The 16,576-nt window shown below is 41.1% G+C and overlaps 1 protein-coding gene and 1 non-coding gene across 2 annotated transcripts; both read left to right on the plus strand.

Moving 5' to 3' along the window:
- Window positions 1-1,102: 1,102 nt before the first annotated feature.
- On the plus strand, window positions 1,103-1,221 carry LOC140565975 (5S ribosomal RNA). Its single transcript, XR_011980619.1, has one exon. It is a non-coding gene; the product is annotated as a 5S ribosomal RNA (ribosomal RNA).
- An 8,073-nt stretch (window positions 1,222-9,294) lies between these two features.
- sh3bp5la (SH3-binding domain protein 5-like, a) lies at window positions 9,295-16,576 on the plus strand. The gene is made up of 6 exons (XM_072691607.1): window positions 9,295-9,972; window positions 11,110-11,172; window positions 11,490-11,618; window positions 11,789-11,947; window positions 12,323-12,496; window positions 13,386-16,576. Exons 1-6 carry the CDS (start codon window positions 9,682-9,684, stop codon window positions 13,986-13,988), a joined length of 1,419 nt encoding a protein of 472 aa, XP_072547708.1. The 5' UTR covers window positions 9,295-9,681; the 3' UTR covers window positions 13,989-16,576.

The following is a 16,576-nucleotide window of genomic DNA, read 5'->3' on the forward strand; positions in this document are numbered from 1 at the left end:
GATACCCAATTACGTCCTCCCATCCTGCTCCCTGTACCCACAGTAGAACATCAGGTTACCTGTACTTAATGTCCAGTGACTTATCACTGGAACATCTATTACATTCCTGCAAATGATCAAAGTCTTTCAAATGTTTAAAGATTTAAAGCAAAGTACCTGGCTTTGCAATATGAGGTATAATATTTTTTATATAATATATATATATATATATATGTATATATATATATATATATATATATATATATATATATATATATATATATATATATATATATATATAATATATATTTTAACATTTTAAATTATATGTAAGAATATATTTTAAAAGCATCACAGAATTTATTCCTAACCAATACAGGAAGCAATGCACTTAACATTACACTTTAAAGAACATCTGGGACCCATAACCTTTACATGCATTTTTTGTTTTGTTTTTCTGTTTAATACTCACCTTCTGAAGAGTGAGGACTTTTATTTTGGCACAACTCAAGTCTACCGTTTCGCTCCTGCTATTCGTGTACAAAAAACTGTGCCACTATAAATAAAACTTTATTATGTTGAAATTGTAATTATATATTCGACTATTTACTACTGACATTTTAAAAGTAACAAACATTACATTTATAAGTAAAGGGCATTTTTATTTAATTTTAAGAAATGTTAAGATTGTACTTATTTTTATATTATTCTATATTTTAAGAAATTAACTTAAAATATAACGTTTCAGCTTTAACTAGTAATAATTGAAACGAGTAATTGTGGCGATGTAGTTTTTATTTTTAGCCCAAATATTTCATTGTCTGTGGTCTGAAGAGTGTAATCTGTGAAGACCTTTATTTTGACACACATCTAAATGGTCCTATGTGTGTATTTTTTTGTTGTTGTTTTTGTTTTTTAATGTTTTGTTTCTATTTTCTACAATTAAACAGCTTATAATGAAGTCTGGAAAGTGAGGACCTTTATTTTGACGGAAACCGAGTCCGCCCAACCAGCGTTATCTGTCACTACTATTATTGGGGGGTTACAGATGTCTCAGCAGTGGGACAGACCCGAGCTGCCTTCCGCTGTGCTTATAAATGGGGTAGGTGTGAGAGCGGCCCCTGCTTACGGCCACACCACCCTGAGAACGCCCGATCTCGTCTGATCTCGGAAGCTAAGCAGGGTCGGGCCTGGTTAGTACTTGGATGGGAGACCGCCTGGGAATACCAGGTGCTGTAAGCTTTTCTTTTACCCCCTTTCTCTCCTTTTCACACATGTTTACACTCCATAGTGTTACATACACTGGTGTCTTTATAGTAGACGTTTTTATTTTGACACGTTTTTATAATATCCTGGATCCAGTGATCAATTAGCTACCAGCATTAGACACCTACTGTTATTGATTTATTTCCCCAGCACATTTTCATCTGCGAATAAGTGGGATTTGATCTGAGCTATATGTCAATTCCAGGTGTTTCCAGGTAAGTTATAGTGGGCCTCTTTCACCATCTAAGAAGAACAGCTGGAGAATAAAATAAGACCCATAGTTTCCGTCAAGTTTCTGCAGAGGAATAAAAGCTGACCAGTACGACCATCTGCTAGGCCATAGCTTCTCCTGATTTTCTCCAGATAAGTATTACACCCTGCTTCACATCAGTCACATTGTTTACCACAATTATATTCCCACACAATATGTACACTACTGTCAGGGGCACAACCAGGGATTTTGGGCCCCATAAAAAGATATTGCACTGGGCTCCACAACAGTTCTGCCGAAATACTCAACTAATAAATCAGTCACAGGCCCTTAGAATCGCCCATGCGGCGTCACTTCTACTGTTGTTTGCGCCACCATACAAACACTTATGTATACAGATTGTCCTCCATATAATGTAATATGTAATGTAATATGTACACTGTATATTATTGTCCTTGTATAATCTGCTTATTGCTTGTATATGTGCATCGTCTGTCTATTTCTATAGCACTAGAGGGAAACCAATGGCTGGATCCAGATTCCAGACAGTGAAGGCCCCCTCGATCCAGGTGGCTGGTCCTGGTCCTAAGTGGAGAAACAGGAGCTGCTGTACCGAAGGTAAGAGCTGTTCAACACTGGCTCATATCTGTTTATGTTATAAACACTAAAGGTAAAGGTGCACGTATTAGTCACTGTACAGCAAAATGTGTTCTCCGCATTTAACCCATCTGCAGTAAGTGCACACACACCCAGAGTGGTGGGCAGCCAACTCCAGCGCCCGGGGAGCAGAGAGGGTAAAGGGCCTTGCTCAAGGGCCCAACAGTGGCAGCTTGCCAAGCCCGGGAATCAAACCCACAACCTTTAAAAATGGGCTGCCCATATTGATATCCCATATTGATAACCCAGTGCTCTAACCGCTGAGCCACCACTGCCCAATCTTATTAATCTCATTACAATTTGATTTGTGGCTGTAATATCTGACCACTTTTAGAGTTTGCTGTAAATCCAAGAATCACATTTTCACATTTCAAGACATTTTCCTGCAGTCTCTTTGTAGAGTGACACTTTAAGCACATAGGGGACATAAGCAGGCCTAAAGAGGGTCTATAATCATGCACTATTATATAAGAGTTTTTACTATTATTAAAAGCAGTAAAAAAGTATCTTACCAATGACCGTAGAAAACATAGACAAGGCAACAAATCTCAAACCTGAAGCCACCACAGGTCTAGCAGATCTCCTGGCCTGTTGCAGTATAATGTGTAGCTCCGCCCATCCCTAAATGTTTCAATGACAGAGCAGCCTATTTTCCTCCTCATTTATCTCCTCTAAACTGTCTTTCTATCTCCAGTGTCTAAAATTGGCCCATTTTTTATATTCACTCCAAAAGCAGTTTTTAAAAGCTTATTCTGCTACATTGTAGGAAGGCGGAGTTACTCTTAGGATTTGGCTGGAAGAGACCATCTGCAGGACCTGCGCTGCACCCTTTCTGTTTCTGTGCACCCGAGTGGCTCAACGGTCTAATGCACTACTGCTATGGTCAGGGGTCACAAGTCCGAATCACGAGCCATGCCACTTTGCCATCAGAGAGGCCAAGCAATTGGCCAAGCTCTCTCCGGGTGGGTAGATGGCGCCCCCCCCCCCCCCCCCCCCCCCGCCATGCCCACATCACTCATCACAGACGTGTGTTGGCTGATGCGGTAGAGCTGGGGACCCCGTGCCTTCCTCAGAGCATGTCGGCTTCCCGGCAATGCCGCATTGGTGACAGTCAAAAAGAGCCATTGGCTGGCTTCGCATGTATTGGAGGAGACCGTCCCCTCCTAGTGTCGGAGGGAGATCGGAGGGAGACATGTGTTAAGTCCTTACAATAATTATTTATATGTGTTATATATATGTATATGTTTTTTTTGGTCATATTTCTTTATATTTTATATTTAAAGATCTAAAAGTGTTCACTGTGACAAACATGCAATGGTGGAGAAAACCAGAAAGGGGGCAAATACTTTATCACAGCACTGTACCTTCTTTTCAATATTTTTCTTTCTGTTTCTGTCCTCCAGAAATGAGCGTTGTTCTGTTACATGCCTTCTCTTGATGTGCTACTGTCCTGGCGCCTCCTCAGGAGCTCCCTGCAAGAGCAGTACATTGCATGGCAGACATCAGGAGACATCATATGTAAGGACATGACGTCCCAAGATAGCTCCGTCACTCCGCAGATGTCCTCAGATGCTCTTCAGACTAAGGCACCTCGCAAACACAGGCAGAAAAGCATCAACAAGGAGAGAGGTCACCTGTGCTCTGAGTGCGGGAAGAGCTTCGCTCAAAGAAGCAACCTCCTGATACACCAGCGGATTCACACGGGAGAGAAGCCGTATTCCTGCTTGAAGTGCGGGAAGAGTTTCATTCGGCAGAGCAGTCTGCAGCTGCACCAGGGAATTCACACAGGAGAGAAGCCGCATCGCTGTCTGCACTGCGGGAAGAGTTTCCGAGACCGAGGTAACCTTGTGGCACACCAGCACGTTCATACCGGAGAGAAGCCGCACAAGTGCTCGGAGTGCGGGAAGTGCTTTAGCCAGCCACGTTGCCTCCAGCTGCACCAGCGCACTCACACCGGTGAGAGGCCGTACGTCTGCTCGGAGTGCAGCAAGAGCTTTAAGAACTTGAGCACCCTCAAAACACACCAGCGCATTCACACCGGAGAGAAGCCGTATCAGTGCTCAGAGTGCGGGAAGACTTTTAATCAGCAGGGCAATCTCCAGCACCACCAGCGCATCCACACCGGAGAGAAGCCGTACAAGTGCTTGGAGTGCGGGAAGACTTTCTATCAGCAAGGGAATCTCCATCACCACCAGCGCACTCACACTGGAGAGAGGCCCTACGTCTGCTTGGAGTGTGGGAAGACTTTCGGCCAACAGAGTCACTTTTACATACACCAGCGCAATCACACTGGAGAGAGGCCATACGTCTGCCTGGAGTGTGGGATGAGTTTCACCAACGGAAGCACCCTCAACAAACACCAGAGCGTCCACACAGGAGAAAGGCCGTACCGCTGCTCGGACTGCGGCAAAGGCTTCACCCGACAGAGTGACCTGACCCTACACAAGCACATTCACACAGGAGAGAAGCCGTATCGCTGCTCGTACTGCGGACAGGGGTTCAGACAGGGAGGATCCCTCCGGATACACCAGCGTGTTCACACGGGAGAGAAGCCGTACTGCTGCCAGGAGTGTGGCAAGAGCTTCAGTCGGCACGGTCAGCTCCAGGTACACCAGCGCATTCACACTGGAGAGAAGCCGTACACGTGCTTGGAGTGCGGGAAGAGCTTTAATCAGTTCAGCAATTTGCATAAACACAAGCGTGTCCACACGGGAGAGAAGCCGTACTACTGCTCGGAGTGCGGGAAGAGCTTCCGGCTTTCTAACTCCTTAAAGACACATCCTTGCACCAAGAAGGAAGCAGAAGGTTGATCTTGAGTGGTGGCCAAATGTTTGTAGACACCTGCTTCTTCAGGGTTTCTTCTGAAATCAAGGGTCTTAATAGGGGGGCTGTCCCTCCTTTTTTGTTGCAGTAACAGCCTTTACTCTTCTGGGAAGGCATTACACTGAATGTTGGAACATTGCAGTGGGCTATTTGATTGCATTCAGCCAATAAGAGCATAACTGAAGTCAGGGACTGATGTTGGATGATTAGTTCTGGATCACAAACACTACGAAGTCTTCCCAAAGGTATACATGTATGGTCAGGAGTATGGTCAGGATGTCGAAGGAAACACCTCCCCACCCCACCTTATCCCTCACTCATCCCGAAAGTATTGGATGGAGCACCAACCTTCATTCCTGAGAACACACACCTGTTATTAGGCATGGTGCCAATAGGTTCCCTAAAGAGTCCTATTCTATTGGGAATACTTCTCTACAAGGACTAGCCAAGTTGTGTGTGCGCATTGGCACATCTGTGTCAGCAAAGGGTGCAACTTAAAGTAGCTGAATACATTCATAAGGAGGGGTGTCCACAAACATTTTGACATATAGTGTATTTTGGTGAGGTCAGTCTTATGTCAGTTCAGTCAGTAGCATTGTTGGCTCAACATGTAGCAAAATTCATATTTCGCTATTAATGAAAGTCATTTGTCATGTCTTGTTAACAACAGAGAAAGAACTACACTATCAAGCCCTCCTTGCAGTCCTGTTGACCGTTTTTCCTACATACTTCAGTTCTTTTATGTGCTTTTTCTTATGTTATTCTCTCTGTAAACATAAAGTTTGAATGCACTTGGTGTGTTTTAATAGTTACATGGTGGACTTTGTGTAGCACTTACCCTGTCCTGTAATAAAGCTTTTTCTGTTCTATCTATTCTGTAATGTATTGTACAGTATGCTCTAAATCCATTGCCACCATAGCTTAAAACAAGCTGTATGTAAGTGGACCAACTTTAAAAATATAAGTGCAGCATGTCATTTTAGGTTTTTAAAAACTTGACAACACAAATCTGTAATTTAATTGGCTGCAGTCCATGATTAATAATTGAGAGGCACCCCGATTCTTGTGCTCTAGTCTGTATTGATGTTTTTTTTTCTCATGACATTTGTTACAGACAAAGATCTTAAAAAAGAACCTACACCGCCCAGCTACTTCATTAACACCACCTCATTGTTTTCACACTCAGGAGCGCTGTGTGTGTAGTTGTATTATTACAGACTGTAGTCCATCTGTTTCTCTGTGTAACATATGGGTTGGAGCAGGCTGTGTGTGCAGAGAGACTTTATCAGGGCAGACAGAGGTCAGGAAACAGGCAGGCACGTACAACTCATATCAGGCATGTCATTAATCCGGGTCAAAGCACAAAACAAAGGGTCAAAACCAAAATAACCAGCAAAGCACCAGGAACACATTATAACTTCACAAAGAGCACCCGAAACTGAGGCGCTTAAGAGTCCAATCAATGAACAGCACCTGTGTGCTGGAGATGAGCCTCAGGTGAAGGGCGGGGCTTAGCCCATTCACACTAGAATGCATACATGATCCTATGCATGAGCTCCCCACTGAGTCCAGCAGAGAGAGGGATTACACTCTGCATACTGTATTAGCCTCCTTTCACCTTCAGTTCTTCAGTGGTCAGGACCCCTCCACAGGACCACCAAAGAGCAGACAGCACTGCAGTGACACTGACATGGTGGTGATGTGTTAGTGATTGTGTGTTGCGTTGGTACGAGTGAATCAGACACAGCAGTGCTGCTGGAGTGTTTAAACACTGTGTCTGTCCACTCACTGTCCACTCTATTAGACACTCCTACCTAGTTGATCCACCTTACAGATGTACAGTCAGAGACAGAATCTCTGTATCTGCTGCTGCAGAGTTTTTGTTGGTCATCCTCTAGTCCTTCATCAGTGCTGACAGGACGCTGCCCAAAGGACGCTGTTGGCTGGATATTTCTGGTTGGTGGACTACTCTCAGTCCAGCAGTGACACTGAAAGGTTTAAAAATTCGTAACTCGTACCAGCGCAACACACACTACTGCTTGCTGTTTGTGACTGGAGATTGGACAATTGATGTTAAGAAGGTAGATAGTGTTATAAACATGTAACAGTAAAGAAACAATAGTTTCCAGTTAATTATGAGGATTTTAGGAGTTAGCCAGACTGATCTAAGATGAGTAGAGAAGCTGGTTAAGCTATCCTTTGGTAAACTACAGCTAGATAGAGGTGATTAGAGTGCATCTTAAACCATCAACCAGTAAAGGTATTGTTACTAAAGTTAAGTAATGACTCAATTAGCAGTTATAGTTGCTTCCAAAAGTTAGCTTGGGCAGAAAAAGTAGTAAAAAAAAGTATCAGGTCAAAAAAACCCTCAGGTTTTGAATTCTAATGGACCTGCAGTGAATCTAAGTGTAAAGCAGGTGAGGTGCTCTCACTCGTCTCTGAATCTAACCCCTATGATAGTAGTTGCTACCTAGTAGACCTGCTACAGGAGTCTTCAGGACTCCTGTATCCTTATATTGTTCTGTTTTTATCTTTTTTGAAGAGAAAATTGGCAAATAATCCATCAGTTCAGATCAAAATCATTAATTTAATTCAGTTTAATTCATCATGGTCATAAATCAGCTTTCCAGAAATGTAGATCCAGACCCCTAATGAGTGTCACTGAGGACAGTGGTGGCACAAAGAGCTCTTTAAGGGCATTAGGAAGAAACAGAGGAACAAGGTTCTCCTCTAGACTGCAGCAGATAGTGGAGAGTGGATCACACAGTTTGAGCTGTAGTTCCTCGGCTCTGCAGTGTTGGCCTTGCTGTGTGTCAGACAGTGTGTGCAGTACCTTTCTATCAGCGAAATGTCAAAAACGTATCAGGACAGGATGTTCTTTCTTAATCTACTTTGCTGACACGAACATCTCTTACAAGTGTTGATGTTGACGGTCTGAGCTACAGCACCAGTGATCAGATTTCGAGAACTGGTGGAGGAAACAGTCTAGCTTAAATCATGAGGAACTAAAGATACAGAAATCATCATGCTATCATTAAGGGATAACAGTTACAAATATAAACACTGAATAGAAAGTGTCATTTTCTCACAATTTACATGTAAAACTAATGTAAACATAAAATTATTTGAACTGATTAATCATTTGCAGCATTTGGCTGATAATCCTATCTATAGCAACTTACACTATATGTCCAAATGTTTGTGGACACCCCTAGCTAACTTGTGCTTAGCTAATGATTTATTTATTAATATTGACATTTCCTTAATTCAATTTTAATTACATTTCTCATATTCAGAAACTAGATTAAAGCTAAAAGCTTTCCTATGAAAAAAGATAAACACAAAAGTTCATTAGAAGGTTCTTAAATGCATTCTACAAAAAATCAAAAGTCTAAATTATATTATAAAGATGTTCTTAAGGCACATGTTTTCTTATTTAGGCCAATTGTTACATAGTCTTTTATGTTGCATTTCACAGCCCATCATAAACAATGCAAAATAAGTAATAAAAATGTCCATTAACAGAGGAAAAAACAAAACTAAAAGTTCAAACATTTTCAGTAAACAAGAGCTAGAGGTGAATTTAAGAATAATCTCCACTTTATATCCAGTTAAATTAGACTTTAATTCTCATAATTCAACTATTTAAACTGATTTTAGAGGCGTACTGTAGGACAGGTGTGAGGCTATCATAAGGTTAAGAACATTTTTGAGAATGCTACCCTAACAAAAAATAAATCTTGGTTGACTTTTTTTTTTTTTTTTTAGCATATTTTATTTAGTTAATAAAAAGCACACCTTATAAAAGTATGTATATAGAAAGTATGTAATCTTTTCTAGGGGTGGACACTGGTTTAATTTCCGAAATCCACATTTGGAAAGGAATATTGGTGTCAGGTTTCCAGGTCTGAGCAACACAAATTCTAGCTGCTATTAAAAAGATTTCAAAACATTTTAAAGGTTAGAATAATTTAAAATGGTAAAATGACTCAATGGGCAAACTTTTTTTTTATCTAAAATGAAAAAAGTGAATGAAGAAAATTCAGAAAATTCTTTAAAAGATTTTTAGACAATATTAGTATAATATAATATTAGTATAATATTAGTTCATATTAACTTTTTACTGAATCATAAAATTAAGAATACATTTATGTATATATTAATTTATTAATCAAATGAATTATTAATACATTTATGTATATATTAATTTATTACTTAAATGAATTATTAATTGATTTATGTATATATTAAGTCACATATGTGAATCCGTCCTCTGATTGGCGGATATGTTTAAAGGGGGCGTGTCTTTCAGACGTTTTCGTGACGCAGGACGTAGCTACGCACTGACCAGCTACAGAAGCCGAGCTGCTCTTGTATTTACCATCACAGTTGCCCTCGCTAGCTGAGCTGGCTGTCGAGACATTTTAAGTAAACCACGCGTTTTTCGAGTTAATATTGTGCTTAATTATTACAGTGAGCTACTAATTAAACACGTTATGTCGGTAAGTTATGGTCGAGAGAAAAGATAAGTTTGGCTAGTCGAGGTGGCGAGTCGCTAACTTAGGCTAACGCTAGCACTAACAGTTAGTTACTGAAGGCTACATGAGGGGAAGGACCGGTCCACAGTAATATTTACTCCGGATACATGAGCCTTTTTACATGTTTACGATAACTGCGGGCAGATCTTTCACATAAACGTTGTATTTTAGCTCGTTAGCTAGCTAGCTGTCCCCGGCTATCTTTCCATGGCAGCCTGTAGGGACTCGGAGCGGACGGGTATGCGGGAGAGTCCAGCCGGGTCTGTAGGTCTGGAGAAGGTGGGAGATCGGGAAGGCACCCTCAGGGAAGTTGCTGAAAATGGCGTGTTGCAATGCAAAGACAGGGACGTCGACGGTGAATCTGAGAAAACTGGGGATAACGAAACGTGTGATGAAGAACTAGCACTAGACCAAGAAGGAGGAGGAGGAGGAGGAGGAGGAGGAGAGAAAGAGGTCCAAAAGAAAACAGCTGATGAAGAGCTGGATCCTCGAATACAGGTACCCCTGTTTGTGGACGTCCCTTATAATCACCCATTGCTGATACAGAAGTGTAAATGGCAGCTTGTCTAGTCCCTGTAGAGATTTACTGCCAATAGAATAGGACTCTGGTGCAGATAAGCATGAACCTAGACCACCAGACGTGGGCTAGAGGGGTATAAAGCCCCCTAGTATTGAGCTGTGGAAGGACTGTGTTCTCTGCAATGATGGTGGTGCTCCATCTAGTACTTTTGGGATATGCAGGGGAGTTGGACTAACGCTCTAGTCACTGAATGCAATCAAATACTCACAGCAATGTTCCGGTAGCAACTCTAGTAGAAGGCCTAGAGACAGTTACTCCAACAAAGGCGGGATAAATGAGCAGGTGTCCCAATACTTTTGTCCATTTTAATGTAACTTTAGCTGCTATCGATGTCTAACTGAATAATTAACATGGCAGAAAGCCATGAAACTAAACCTGCTGGCTACTCTTAATGAATGAGTTCAGCTACTACACAGACACAGGTCAAACAGGCTGTGCACACAAAACTTGTATGACTTCCACAGACAAGCATTGTTAAGAGAGCAGTGGGTCCCAAACCTAGTGCTGGAAGGCCACCTGCACTGCATAGTTTATACCCAGGTGATCAAACCAATCAGCTGTTAACAAGCAGTGTCTTAGAGCAGACAACCACAGTACATGGCAGGGCAGGGGCTTTTATACGACCAATATTGGGAACCACTGACCTAAAGCAGTCAAAAACCTACAGTCAAGCTAGAGAGCATTGCATTCCCTGGAGTGAAGAATCTCCATCCAGTGCCTTTGGGACTGGTTGGGTGGCCATCTGTGATCCACAACTAAACATCCGACTGAATACAATCAAATCCTTCCAGAAATATTTCAGTGTTTATTGTTAAGCCTTCCCAGAAGAGCAGAGGTGGTCACAATTTATGCCATTGATTTTGAAGGAGACATCAGTTGACTGAACGTCTACAGACTTTGGAACAGGGCTATAGGTCCATGACTAAGCTTGACCCGACATCCATTAACCCTGTTGGCATCTGTTGTATCCACCTAGCATTATTGAGCTTTCAGAACATTATGAAGATCCATCAAGAAGATAAATAATTTATGTGACACTCTTGTGCTTCGTTCAGGAGGAGCTAGAGAACCTGAATGAAGCCAGCGAGGAGATAAACCAGCTTGAGTTGCAACTCGATGTAAGTCTGACATCATAGTATTCCTGCTTGAGAAGTATCAAGTGCCAGGAACACAGCAAACGGATTTATTAAAGTGCTGAACAGATGGCTTTGGTTGTGTATGTGTATGTATGAGTGTGGCACTCTGATACTGACATCCATTAACCCTTTTGGCATCTGTTGTATCCACCTGCAGCTCTATTACTGTTTTAGAGGATTTGTTGTTATAGCAAGTAATTGATTATTCATGTTCTGTTTGTGTCACTTCTGAAACCTGGTGTGACTCAACCTTTACACAATGGATTGCTCATGGCATTACGGTCATTTCACTCCTTTAGGAAGCGCGATCAAGCTACCGGAAGATTCTTACAGATTCAGCTAGAAAGCTCAATGCACACAGCTCCCAACTGGGCACCTGCATCGAAAAAGCCAGACCTTATTATGAGGCACGAAGATTAGCGAAAGAGGTAATTAAACTCTTATGTATGTTCTTGTGAAACAAAGATGAGCTTTAAAATAACACTTATTCAGCTTAACTATAACATAGTCTGTAATACAATGTCTTGGGTCATTAGGTAACCAACTCCTGGTTGGTCCTGTCCCCTAATGCTTGGTGGTTTTGCTATGCACCTCTTAGGCCCAGCAGGAGACCCAAAAGGCAGCTCTTAGCTATGAGAGGGCTGTTTCCATGCACACGGCTGCCCGGGAGATGGTGTACGTGGCAGAGCAGGGCCTTGCAGCTGACAAGACTTTGGATCAGACCTGGCAAGAGATGCTCAATCATGCCACTGCAAAGGTACCTGCCCTATAAACTGCTTTGTGGAGCTCTTGAAAGTGGCTCTTTTAAATAGGAAATTTTTTTTGTTGGCAATTGGCTTTTGCTCTTTTTTGGGCCTTTGATCTCAGACATCTTGGCTCCCCTATTATGAATATTATTACATATGATGGGGAAATAAATGCTGGGAAATTGTGATCTCTGAATAGAGTCTTTTTAATAGTATGCTTTGATAGACTGTGGAAAGGAATGCATATGTTGCTTTTTGTGGGTAATTTCTGGCCTGAATGTGAACTGAACTGCATTAGAAAGTGGGTTGTGTTTGTATTGTTTTCAGATACACAAGTTGAATGTTGAAACAGTAAGATGATCCTTGATTGTTTTTGATACTGTCAGGTGAATGAGGCAGAGGAGGAACGGCTGCGGAGTGAGCGAGAGCACATGCGTGTCACTCAGCTGTGTCAGGCAGCCGAAGCTCGTGTGCAGACACTGCAGAAGTCTCTCAAGAGGGCCATTATCAAGTCTAAGCCTTATTTTGAGCTCAAGGCTCAGTTCAACTATATACTGGAGGTCAGTTTGACTACACTCTACCCTATGTGGCATGTGTTCAGACATCAATTGTGCAGTGTGATATGGTGAGATAATAAGAACACATAAAATTTTATTGTGCAGTTTTATCGTTTCTGGGTATGCATGATATGATTCCACTTTCTTAAAAAAAAACTTTGTAGTCTGAAGATTTAAAGTTAAGTAATCTTCTTACTGTCAAAATCTCTTTTATGGTTCAGGCAACTTAAATCGTTTTATGTGTCAAACATAAAGAGGATTCATTCCCTTCTTTGCTGCCACCAAATCTGGCCAAGTCAAAATCTAATGAGACTCCCTAACCAGAACATAAATAAACAACATGAAACTACTGGTTTTCATATTAACATATAACATATTGTAATAAGTGTAGCATTTTTGCACGGACAGTTTGAATCTGTGGTCCCATAAGTAACACAACACACCACTGTGTTGCACACACCATGAAGAAATGAGCAAGCAGGCAGACGTATTTCATACATCTGTTGTCCCTTACAAAAAGAGGAAAAGGTGAGTTGCATAACTTTGTGGAGGACACTTTCACAAGACCACTTGGAGTTGGTTTTTGAGCTACAGCTCCTCATGTGATAAAAAACAAAACACAAATTGTGACGATTGTCTTGAATTTCTAGTTGCTGGGACTTTGCTAATCAGTCATCTTGATTGTTGCCATGCCACCACCCAGAGATATGAGTAATCTGGTAAAACTGATGTAGGGGTCATAAACTGTAGACGTTTATGACGCCTGCAGAAGTTGCGCAAAAATTGATCCGAGGATGTTGTCCTTTGGAATTGCACTTGTGTAACATCCTCTGTTCTATCTGTTTTCACATTTGTGTGAATATGTTGTACTTCTGTGTCTTTCATTTTTCAGGAGCACAAATTAAAGGTAACTGACTTAGAAAAGCGTGTGACTGAAGTGAAGAAATGCTACTCCATCACTCTACGCCGCCTGGAGAAAATCAGTGAAGAGATCCATGCCCAGAGGGGAGTGAACCATTCAGAAGAAGGATCTAGAAAAGCCTTTGATGCACGAAGTCCTCCTGTTGGAGCAGAAGCTGTCAGTAGCGCAAGGACCGAAGAAGGACTCTATGGCGTCCATACCAAGTCAAATGATTGGGTGGATGGCCAGGAAGGTGTGACTAAGACCATGGAATGGGTGGAGAAGCATAGTGAGTCTTGTTGGTGGGAGAAAAACAAAGAAAGAACGACAAGTGGAGAGGTGGCAGGTTCAGACTCCACCTCAGTTGTTAGCTTTAAAACCATCGCCTCTGACTTGGAAAAGTGTGACTCTGTGGAGCACCTGGGCCAGCTGAGTGACACCGTCAGTCTCTCAGGAGAGGAGGAGGAGAAAGGGAAAGAGAGGGATGCAAAGAAGGGAAGAATGATGCATGGAATGGACAGAAAGCTGGACATTTCTGGAAAGGAGAAGCAAGAGCAGTTCCTCAAGCAGCACCAGAGAAGTGTGAGTTTGTGAGTGTGAATTGACGGTCCTGAATCTTTTCAGTTTTGTTTGAAGCAAATCGCTTTGTCACATTTGCAGCATGATGTCAATCACCCCAGAAATGAAATCTCATATTTGAGTTTGTGTTGCTTATTATACCACAGCAGGAGTCATGAGACGACAGTAGATGATGCTTTCGAATAGTTACATCAAGTTTCTCAAACGTGAGGCGGAAATAGTAAGACGTTATCATGTATATTCCAACCACCCTGAACAGTATTATCCATCTCTTTATCACTTTCCCACATCTGTGGGAGTATTAGCTTGCTCTATAGTTTGTGCTTATCTCACAATTGGATACAGTTCAGACTGTGCTGTAGGGAAGTGATTAGGTTGAGGAGATGGACTTCTTGGAGATAATTGTGATGAAGATAATAAGTGATCGAGATGGACTCAAACCCATCCCAAGTCTAAAGAAATACAATACAATACACTATAATAATATGAAGCAGCCTAAGTAAGTAATTACAGTGCTGTTAAAAGCATATTTCTTTTGCAGCTTGCTCAGAAAGTTATTGGCGGAAGAGCCCTGGGATTTTTGTTGCCATAGTTTACTCTTGCTGTTGATTGTAACAAAAGAACCTGTGAAGGACTTTACTGAGGCTGTGATTACACTCTCATTTGATATGTGCTTTTGTTTTTTGTAACAAAAACAATATTTTGTAACCCTCTGATGCATTTGGCATACACAGGCGATGGTCTGACGGATAGTGTTGAGAAGCTGACAGGATTCACTGCAGTCATTTATTATAAAACATAAACTGATAATGTGAACATAGCCTAAACGTCCTGTGGAATCTCTTATTTTGAAAGGCCGTAACACATTTTTGGTCATTTTAGCAATAAAGAATACAGACTTAATTATTAGAAGATAATGTTTGGGGTGAACGACAGCATCCATTAGATGTGGTTAAAAAGTGATTTGCTTGAAAAAGGATAACGAACCTATCCTTAATCTCCTGACCGTTTTATTTGAAGCAGTTTCTTCCAGCTGAAGTCGTTTGAATCGTTCAATGAACAGTGCTTACCTTGTTGCCTTTTTTACTTGCGTATTTTGATAGATATTTAAGTGTCTGCGTGCAAGCACATACATATACACACACTCACAACTTGCATATATAAACTGACAGGGACCATACAGACGATTAAAAAAAATAATAATCGATGTTTAAAAACTGACCAAATTGCCATCACACTATGTAGTATACGCTGTCATTTTATATTACAATAAGAATGAAATGTGCTAACAGTGCAAATTGGCATGTTTCAGCATTGAAAAACTTGCAAAATACTACGCTTAGGATTGCAAATGGAAACTGACTGACTGGTGTAGGTGAACACTTTTAGTCACAGCTGCTAAAACCCAGTAATTAGCTGCCAGTGAATTCAATTTACACCTCCTTAACCCCGACAGGCTCTATGTCATAAGTTGCATGAAGCTGATATTTATGACGTGCTTGCTGTTTGAAATCGCCTTAACAGGACACCTAATCAGAGAGAGTGTGTGTGTGTGTGTATAAAGAATAGTTTGAAGGCAAATGCATCTGTTGTATTCTCCTTATATTCCTTTTCCATTATTTTGTTTACACCCAGCTCGTAAGCAAGCGGCTAATCCAGCAGGCTTGCTTTTACTGACAATAGTAAATGGCTTTACAAGCACTACTGTAGATTTTCTGAATGAACCCATATATCCAAAACCCACAGCCCAATACACACTCCCTTCTTTCAGGATAGGAATGAGGGCATGCAGTGCAGAAGCATGAATCAGCTTTGGTGTACAAACACTTGTAATCATGTAGTCATAAATACAGATTCAGTACAAACACTGATGCTCACATTATGATCATATTCATATTGGTGATTACCGCTTGAACACTTTCCACATACTGCTGTTACTGTCCTTACAAACAGCGTCAGCCTTACTCCATAGCTCTCTTATTTCGCTGTATTTATATTCTAACTGTAAATTGTTAGAGAAGCTTTTTGCGTTTAGTTGGAAGTCAGTGGATTGTCATAGGCCTGCCTAGATTACAAGCAGAATTAGTACTAGAAATCAGCATGTAGTAAAACACCACAGCTTGTGTGCATCCATAGCGCCTGCTCTGCGTTAGGTGTAAGCATTGTTTTGACTGCAATATCATTACATTCACTTGAATCTTATTATTTTATCTGAATATTTAGTCAATGTTTTTTGTTTTTCTCCAAACGGAACAGCTGACAAAACCAATGTTGATGTATTTTGCTTTCAACTATTTATATTTGTATATTATTACATTTTAAGTGATATTATGAATCATGAATCAACTGACTGGAAAAAATCTTTTGTTGTTTAAAAGCTTGTAATAGTTGTATATTTTGGAATTGACTCTCCTGTCTGTATACGCTAGACGTCCGTCCTTGTTTTGTAATGTAATGTTTTCCTTAAACATGTTTTCTATGCATTTCATTTAAAAAGCCTATTCTCTTTCTGTATCAGAGTTGAAGAGTGTTCTTCATGAAGATGTGCATGAACGTTGCTTATGCATTGTCTGATGGAAGAATAAACTACTTGGCTGTGTAAA

Source organism: Salminus brasiliensis, chromosome 11, assembly GCF_030463535.1.
Source record: "Salminus brasiliensis chromosome 11, fSalBra1.hap2, whole genome shotgun sequence".
In the NCBI taxonomy this organism is placed as follows: Eukaryota; Metazoa; Chordata; class Actinopteri; order Characiformes; family Bryconidae; genus Salminus; species Salminus brasiliensis.

Coding starts and splice junctions, on each gene's coding strand:
- sh3bp5la (XM_072691607.1), top strand. CDS start 9,682: ATGGCAGCCTGTAGGGACTCGGAGCGGACGGGTATGCGGGAGAGTCCA. Junction 9,973..11,109: donor AGCTGGATCCTCGAATACAG/GTACCCCTGTTT, acceptor TGCTTCGTTCAG/GAGGAGCTAGAGAACCTGAA. Junction 12,497..13,385: donor AGTTCAACTATATACTGGAG/GTCAGTTTGACT, acceptor TTCATTTTTCAG/GAGCACAAATTAAAGGTAAC.